Below are 9876 nucleotides of genomic sequence, written 5' to 3'. Positions count from 1 at the left end.
CACAACACAAACAACGATCATGATTAAACACAACACATTTCTATCATCCGCCTTTTCCGTTCATCTCCCTGCATCTGTATATATTTTCAACATTGATGTGTATGCATAGTCAAAAAAAATGAAACGTTCGGTTTTAATTGCTTAAAGGCCAAAATCGATTATTGAATCTGCATTAGCTTTTTGGAATTCATTTTTGTTTACAATAATTTGTGACCTATGGACAGAAAACTCCTTGGATTAATTAACACATTTTCTGAACCCCCAGAGCTGTGCAGGTAGGGTGTCTGGTTCAAGACATTGTCAAGACAGGACTATTTCAGCACTTTTGAGACCACAATAATGAATGCAGTCAATTCAGAGCAATCTAAGTAAATACACCGTTGCTTTAAAATTTGGTCGGTAGACCCTGTAATTAAAAACAGCAGCTAATGAGGCCCTTGTTTCCCCCATTAGAATGGAAATGGGACGAACATTCTGGAATGCAGTTGTACATTTTGGATATTTCAGATCATATGGTTCTGCTCATTCGGTTCTCCTCAGACCTATGTAGCACCCACCCATTTGTAGCGCGGTCTGAAATTTAAGTGTGCATTTTAGTGTTGAAATACATCATTTAGTGTCATTGAATTACCATGTGTAACGGAGAAAATAAAATGAGTATGTAAATAATAAAATCCTGTGTCATTGGATCAAGACTTTTATTTTGATCTTTCGCTAATGTTGCATTCCGGATATCCTGCAGCAGAAAAGACATCTGCTGCAGGCGGACCAGGAAATGCTTATAACCTGTCCTTTATGTTTGCTGACCCATTGAGCAGGCAATAAAACCGCTGCACCCAATGCTGAGCGTTCGAGTCCATGCTTGAAGGTAAAAAAAACACAACGCAGGTTACACATCCACCATCAAAAAAGTGTACAACTGATATGAGCATCCCAAATTATCTGCCATGAGGCATTGAGGTTCTCATTGTCATCAGTTTCATCCAATATAGATAGTCCGGCACATGCTGCTTCTTAATGCAGAGAGCTAACATGTGTTTGCTTGTTTATGGGACCACTACACATCATGCAGAGAGATATCTGGTGCCTAATTAGGATTCAAATGAGCGTTTAATCCTGTCCTATAGAGTGTTCCCTATGGAATGAGAGCATAACAAGATATTATGTTCCTCCCTATAGTGTCCTCAATGATATTGTCCTCAATCTATGTTTTGCAGATTGTGTTTCTTTGTCAGATTTCTCATATCATGTTTATCAAAGTAGAAGGGCAGTTTGTTTTGTGCCAGTTTGGCTTTCACCTTGATGTACTAGTAAAGAAAATTTTCCTTTCTGAAACCTCAACGCTGTGCCTGCAAATGTCTCGGAATCCCAATTCCCGATGTGTCCTTTTCGGCCTTTGAAATATTATTTCCACCAACTTGACTGCGTTGTCCACCCTCATATCAGGCCATGTTAAATCCTAGCATCCGTATTCATTACTTCTTCATCGTAGCCCTGAGAATTGGAAAAGCAGCCATTTGGTTCAGTTCAGCGACCAACGTATTACAATTTGAGTAATTTGTTCTGTTTATTTTACATAGAAATCATGAAATTATCTTTTGTATAAAAGTAACCTGCATGGCAGAGGTCGGCAGCAGACATATCCAGTGGCGTGATTAATGTTGTTTTTGGCAGCGTGTGAAGGGGGAAAGTGGACTGCAGTTAAAACGCTGACATTTTGTCAAGCCCCACTACTCTGGGAAATTGCCACTTATCAAAAGTTCACATACTGTACCTGGGAGTTGGCACCCTAAAAGATGACCACCGAATACTTTTCTCACGGATGTCGACAGGAGACCTGCCAAAACTTTATTCACTACAATAATCTTCTTCTTTTATTCAGCAAGCCAGGTTAAAAAATGTGATTCATAGGAAAGAGAAGATGGCAGCGTCACAAGTTGTGAAGGCAAAAAATAAATGCAGGTTTGGCCACGCATGCAGATAATACCTACGGAACGGACCAATGGGGTTACGAGGAGGGCTGGCATGCGACGGTATCAACTTTGAATCAATCATCAGAATCGACCAACACCCATTACTCCCTGAGTGGCTGCACTCTAAAAGGTGTCGGTTTGGCCAGCACAGGAAGCTCAAAGGAGAGAAAACGTGCAGCAGGGGTGGTCTGTGGGGGGTGGAGGTTTAGCCGCTGATTTATAGGCTGTGCCAGTTGTCTTCGGACCTAGTTCTGGTGGAGCACAGAGGTCTTCCCGAGAACAGTTCTCCGCATGTGATTTATCATCCTGCATGACCGTGTCACTCCTTCCCGCACTTTCTCTCCCTCTCTTCCGGAGGCCGGGAGCCCGTGAGTCCGACTTCAAACCCAAGTCACGATGGTGAAGGACAACAGCGGATAGGAAAAGGAAGGGACTGATAAAGCAGAGGCATTGTGGGATAGTTACCTGGGGGCCAAGGGTGGTTTATAGAATAAGGGGTTGAAAAGCGGACATGCTTGATTACTCCGAGAGTAATTAAGTTTGGCTTGATAGCCGCTTAAATGGGTTTCCAAGTACCTGGCCATTAGAATGAGTGCCGCATGGCCGTTAAGTGGGAACAGTGAACCTGAAACTGTACACACTCTCTACATCTCCTTTGTTGGATGGTCTTAATGCCAGTGATGGAAATGCACGGACCTATACGCATTTATTTGCATCACAAGCATGCAAGAGATACTGTGTTCATTAAAATCTATTCAGTAAAGAATAGAACTGACTACGTGCCTGAGTCTGAAATTTACTACTTAAAAATCACTTTGGATATAACTTAAGCAATGTGTCTAATCTCTTATTAATAACCGCAGACATCGCCTCGTTCCAATGAGTGATCGCAGCACTTTTCACCGCCATTTGCATTCTGGACCTAAATTATCAAGATTGCGTTTAAGCGGGTGCTAATGTTACTTGGCCCATTCAGAGGAATAGGCTCTCGCCCCTCACCAGCGCTCACAATGGGAAACACGATCTCACCTTGACTCCAGTAATTACCGACAAGATCCTGCAAGTATCAATGTGCGATATCAGCCATAAAAACACAGCGCCTCCAAGGGTAGCATGCTAATGCTGCCACCGCATCACAAGGTATCAAATTCAGTTTGACGTCAACAACATCACCCCCTTCACCAGTATATGCACACACACATGAATGCATGCCCATTCACATGCGCACACACACACACACACACACACACACACACACACACACACACACACACACACACACACACACACACACATGCACAACAAGTGTATCCACTAAATAACACATACACACTCACACACATGCACAAGAGCGTAACTCCCAGATTCTTAATTCTTAATTAAGTCCTATGATTACAAAAGCTTGTCAAATCGTGCCGCATATGTTTACTGCTGGAACTCACTTTCCATCACTTACACATACAGTGTTGGACGGTCTAAACAGGTCAAAATGATCAGAGTCACTAGTATCAACTGTAACAGTAATATAAACAGAAGTACATTGTAAAACAGCTAACTGAGAGCAGGTTAAATATCCAGTAACATTAGCCTTGAAGCTAATTGGTCTTGCTAATTACATCTTAATTATCACGCCCAAATAAACTGCATGTAGTCATAACATTGCATAATACTGTACGTAATAGGTCTGGTCGGCAAAGATGTATTTTTTGGTACAGCAGTGATGGGAGAGCATCCATCTTCTTACTGTGAGCGTAGTGAAACTCTAGTCCACTGCAGTAAAACACTTCAACATGTGAATGCACACATGCACACAAACGTGCACACACTCACACCTCATAGACAAACACACACACACACACACGCAGTTGCACACACACCCACACACACCCGTGGTGGTACACACCACACAGGCACACACATGCACGCACTTAGTGTCTCTCTCTCTCTCCCAATCCCTCACATTCTCTCTCTCTAGACAACCTACACTTTAAGCTGTATACTATATGTATCCGAACTCCACAACGACGATATTTAATGTATTTAATAGTGACATTAAATAAAACAATCCTTTGATGAACGTGAAGGTCCCTAATGCATAAGTATTCAAGGACGCTGTACTTTGTTGAAATCATTTGTTCGAGAACCAAATGTAAAAAGAATGTCCTCGCTTTTATGACCTGGTAGTTTTAATGAGGAGTCAAAATTAAATATTGATTAAGCAAATAGTCAGGGCCGGCCCAAGGCATAAGCGATACAAGCGGGCGCTTGGGGCCTCCTGACCGCCAGGGGGCCCCCTATCGGAAAAAAAAAAAAAAAAAAAAAAATTATAATTAAAAATAATTAAAAATAATAATAATAATAATATTAAATAACTTAAACAAGTTTGTTTGGAATACAGAGGCACTATCATTATTTATTTTTTATTTTTTAATGTTATTTTTGATAATATTAATGTTTGTGTATTTTGATTTCAGTTTAAGATTGCACATTTACAAATCTGTTGAAAGATCTTTTTATTAAACTGATACTTTAAAAAAAAATACAAATGCTGTTGTATTTAATTATTTTACAATTTAACTTCAGTAAACCACACTTGATGCTTCACTTTGAATATGAAAGTTTAAAATAAATCTGTGATCTAAGTGCCCTCTAAGGTTAAAAGGTGACTGTTTTGGTGTAAATAACGACTATAATAATACAGGGGTCTATCAAGGGACAAAAGTCTAGAATATTTTTGGCATGAGAGCAACTGAATGAGCCTTCCAGGCCCAAGAGGTCAAGGGGCACTGAAGCCCAAGCCCAAGTCACCATCTCAATAAGTCAAAAAGCAAAATGCTATGAATATGCTTAAATTTAGGTGTTTCCCTTCTCCAGCTGGCCATATGAAAAATACAGGAAATCACATCTACGTAATTCAGTATTAATACAATTGATAATGTCAATTAATTCATTGTCAAATCATTGTAGTGTGACATTTTTGTCAATAATCGTCGAGCGCAAATGACTCCTCTAGGTGGGAGGGGGGGCCCCAATATCAAATTCTGCTTAGGGCCCCCGAAAGGCTTGGGCCGGCCCTGCAAATAGTGATTGTAATAATTGTATTAACCAGCACATAGTACAGTAGACCCTATACCTGAACGTGTTTACAAGGCATACACAAGGTATACCCAAGGTACATAAAAGGTAAACAAGGTGTTTGGTTCTGTCGGGTAACCAACAGAGACTGTTGATTTGCACCAAAAACTCCATTATGTTTTGTGATGCATTGTGATAAAGGCATTTTGAACTGAATATATTTGTATGGTCTTTTCTCCCCCCAGTGCCTTGTGCTCACCCCTCCACTAGTACATAGAATGTAAAGTATCATTATTACACACACGCACGCACGCACGCACGCACGCACGCACACACACACACACACACACACACACACACACACACACACACACACACACACACACACACACACACACACACACACACACACACACACACACACACACACACACACACACAGAGTGGATGAAGACAATGCGATGTCAGAAGCAGCCCATCGGAAAGCCTTAAGGGGTCCAGCTTCTTGCTCAAGAGCACTAAAGAGAGTCCAGAATGGAAAAAGCTATCAAAACAAGCTTCTGGATGATCTGCTCTGCCCCCCGGATTTGCTGTCACTCATTTAGAGTCATTAGGTTGCTAACCCTGTGTGACTGTATATCATAACGCTTGGCCTAATTGTTCATTATGTAATGCGTAAAATTGCTGATTCTTAGACTAAAGTAAAAATAGAAATGTTGAAATGCATGAATGTTTGAGAGGACTGATAACTCTCTAATGGCATCGCTCAATGAGACCATTAATGGATTTGTCATAGTACCACAGGAAATTATGAATTAGGAACTTGCTTACTGTGAGACGTGTATAATATCGCCATCTGGCGGACGTATTGTGTAACTTCATAACAGTCATTTCAATGTTCGTCATGCAGCAGATACTTATTCATTCGTAAAGCTGACGAGAGAGAGAGAAAACGCCATAGAGAGCGGTCAAAAGAAAGAAAGAATATCAAGAGAGGGAGAACCGTGTGTGTGTGTGTGTGTGTGTGTGTGTGTGTGTGTGTGTGTGTGTGTGTGTGTGTGTGTGTGTGTGTGTGTGTGTGTGTGTGTGTGTGTGTGTGTGTGTGTGAGAGAGAGAGTATGTATATGGTTGTGTGTGTGTGTGTGTGTGTGTGTGTGTGTGTGTGTGTGTGTGTGTGTGTGTGTGTGTGTGTGTGTGTGTGTGTGTGTGTGTGTGTGTGTGTGTGTGTGTGTGCGTGTGTGTGAGAGAGTATGTATATGGTTGCGTCTTTGTGTGTGCACTATTCAACGTAATGACTGTTCTTAAGTAAAACATTGTCAAACCGAAGACACTCGATATTTAATCGTCCTCGTAACAAAGGCTTTGGGTACCAAAAAATCACGAAACAAAGCCGAGGCTTCAACTGGATATGCATCTTTAGTGAAAGAAGAATCTCTCATTTGAAAAAGATGCAGGCGGTTCCATGGCCACACTGAAGCAACACACGCTCTCACACACACACACACACACACACACACACACACACACACACACACACACACACACACACACACACACACACACACACACACACACACACACACACACAAAAGCACACACAAGCACACGCACACAGACACACACACACACACACACACACACACACACACACACACACACACACACACACACACACACACACACATCCGTCTCACACACACACACACACACACACACACACACACACACACACACACACACACACACACACACACACACACACACACGTACACACGTACACACGTACACACGCACACAAACACCCAAATACACACGCGCCCACTCACGCACGCATGCACACTCACTCACTCACTCACTGACTGGTGCCCATAACGCAAACGGCTCGTGCCGTCGATGTTCTGTTGGCTCCTCGCTTGGGATTCGAAAGAAGGGAAATAAAGGCTTTTATTGACGTCAAACGTGAATGTAAATGAGCTCAACAGGCGACGACAGCGACGACGAAACGACCCTCCACCGGATCACATCGCACCAAACGATTACGCGTTCTTCCAGATCGAGCCACCCCCGAGTTTTTCCTTTGCTTTGCTTTTATTGAACCAAAGCTTTCACCAACACTCGTTGAAAAGAAAGTTGAACTGAAGATGTGGAGCTGACGGTCAAAACTATCCCTCCATGAATCTGGAGTCAAGGGGTAAGTCGCTGCGATAGTGCGATCTGATTGCAGAGAGAGAGCCGCCAGCGGACACCAGGAGACAAGGAGTCTTTTTAGAGCCACCGGTGCGGACCCCACCGGCATATCAATCACTGTCCCGGAGAAGGGAGGCGTCTGATTCAGGAGCGAGGGGGATTCTGGAGCACAGGTCTGGATTCTGAGATCCAAGAGAAAGAGGACGAGGACAGAGAAATTTGCCGAAAACCAAATGTGAACCCAAAACCTACTCCTCCTCCTCATCTTGCCGCGGGTGCGCACCGGCGCAGAGGATCGGGACCCGCAGCATCATCGATTCGCGGTTTGATTTGGGAAGCCGTTCTGGACGCGCCATAGGTGACCGTGGCGAGCGATACACTTGGAGCTAGGATTCCCCCTGAAGAGGAACATACCCATTTTGAAGCATGAAGATCAGGATATTGTTTTTGTTCGTTTGGTCTGCGGCATTTTTGGCGGAGCTGCATTGCGCGCAGTGGCCAAGGACCACCAACGGGTTCGATGCCCCTACGACGGGCTCGGGCAACACCAGTGTGGACGCCGGTGGTGGCAAAAGGGATATGAATCAAACAATAAGTTCCAGGCAAAAGAGAAGAAACCTGGCAGTGGATTTTGCGGTGCCTTCTCTGCTGCGCAATTATCTGAGCGAGTTCATCAAAAGACCGCTGAACGGGGATTGTCTGACTTTTAATGGCTGCTATACTGTGCGTGCCAACTTGCAGATGCATTGCATACCTTTGCAAAAGACAATATCAACTTTTGCGGACTCGAAGTTGGCCGCGGTTGAGACGGCTGGCGCGAACGCGTCCACCGCCGGTAGGCTCCCGCCTCACGTCAGCACGCGGCCGCTGTCCAAAGTTCTGAGTCTGGGCTTGACTAAAGCCAGCCGAAAATCGAACCAAGTCGTGGTGGAAATAGGGGAGGATGTGGTGAGGACGGGATGCGGCGGACTGTTGGTCTACGAGGATGCCCCCGTATTTACTTTGGAAATGGACCTGACATCTATCCTTGAGTGGTGGCTCGGAGCGGAAGGGGGCCGGCTCAGGGTTCGGCTCATGCCCGAGAAAAGAGCCCAGGTCCCCGGGATGGAGGACAAATACACCGCGGCTATACGGGCTGCGGACCCACGCCTCTTTCTTCAGATAGCCTCTCGGGGTAAGTTCACTGATCTCCTTTATATCAGCCTCCGTTTGTCTGTCTGTCAGTCTCTCTGTCAGTCAGTTACCCCCCCCCCCCCCCCCCCCCCCCCCCCCCCCCAGGCCTCAAGCTGTTTCTCTCCTCCACTTTCTCTCTCTTTTCGAGACTTCCATCTCATAGACCGGCGTCTGCATGCAAATGCTATCACGCACGCAGGCTGTCTCTTTTTTCTATTTGACACACACACGCACGTAACCACAGGCACACACATGCACACACATCGACACGGAGACACACTTGCTCATACACACGCAGGCAAACACTTACACACACACGCACACACACACGCACAAACACACACACACACACACACACACACACACACACACACACACACACACACACACACACACACACACACACACACACACACACACACACACGTAATGGTATTTGGATTTCACTTTGATGAAATATGATCTGATAAACTAGGTTTTGTTGAATTTGAAATTAACCAAAGCGGAATAATCTTCTTCGATGTGAAGACATTTTGAGAAGATCTCAGATAAATGGACTTGAGGGCTGCAAAACTGGAAAGCTCAATCCGGCTGCATACCTTTTCAAAGTTGTGATATAGCCTAATGACACCTTCATTATCAGACCAGAGGGATATTCACGAGAGGCCACGTCACCCGATGACAGACTAATTTGTTATTGAGAAAAAGTTTGTGACAAGACCTCTACAAGTGGGTCTAAATATAGGGTAAGAGGGGCCCTGAGGAGGCCCTTGAAACCTGGATAACCTCTGTGTATTCCTCCCCAGGTGTACCTCCTTGGTTGAATCCCCCCGGGCTGTTGTCTGTCTGTTGCTCACCGACAGAGGGAGAGGAACGCAGGCTGCAGAGACTAGACAGTGGGGGGGAGAGAGAGGGAGAGGGAGATGGAGAGAGAGAGAGAGAGGGTTTGTTTTGATGAAGCACAAATGAAGCGGTTATCTCCCAGAAAGCTTTAGCACTCAATACTCAAGGGGGGAGGAGGAAGGTGGGGGAGCTGAGGAGGAAGGGGGGTCTCCCCTTCGCTCCTCTTAGCGGCGGCACAATCAGGGTAATTGCTTAATCACTTTGATGAGGGAGGCTGGGAGAGGCAGACGATGTACCAACGGAAACCTGTCAGACGCGCCAAATCTGATCTCACGAAACTGATAGGATGCGCGCGTCAGTCCCTTCCCCTCCCCTCCCTCACACCCACTCTCTCCCATCACTGTCCCATTGTATTCTCACATGAATCATGGATCACACAACCCCGGCACACACACACCCACACAACACACACACACACACACACACACACACACACACACACACACACACACACACACACACACACACACACACACACACACACACACACACACACACACACACACACACAAATACAAAAACACACCCACACACACAAATACAAACACATATTCTCACACGCGTA

General features: G+C 44.8%; 1 protein-coding gene across 1 annotated transcript in view; it reads left to right on the top strand.

Moving 5' to 3' along the window:
- Nucleotides 1-6908: 6908 nt before the first annotated feature.
- The window catches only part of alk (ALK receptor tyrosine kinase), a 278727-nt gene continuing 275759 nt past the window's right edge, over nt 6909-9876 (top strand). The window contains exon 1 of the mRNA XM_030357274.1: nt 6909-8409. Coding sequence (XP_030213134.1) covers nt 7662-8409 — 748 coding nt within the window. The 5' untranslated portion in view covers nt 6909-7661. The remainder of the gene's footprint in view (nt 8410-9876) is intronic.

This window comes from Gadus morhua, chromosome 5 (assembly GCF_902167405.1).
Source record: "Gadus morhua chromosome 5, gadMor3.0, whole genome shotgun sequence".
Classification (NCBI taxonomy): Eukaryota; Metazoa; Chordata; class Actinopteri; order Gadiformes; family Gadidae; genus Gadus; species Gadus morhua.
Note: the sequence above shows the minus strand (reverse complement) of the source record. Positions and strands in the feature narration are given on the sequence as shown.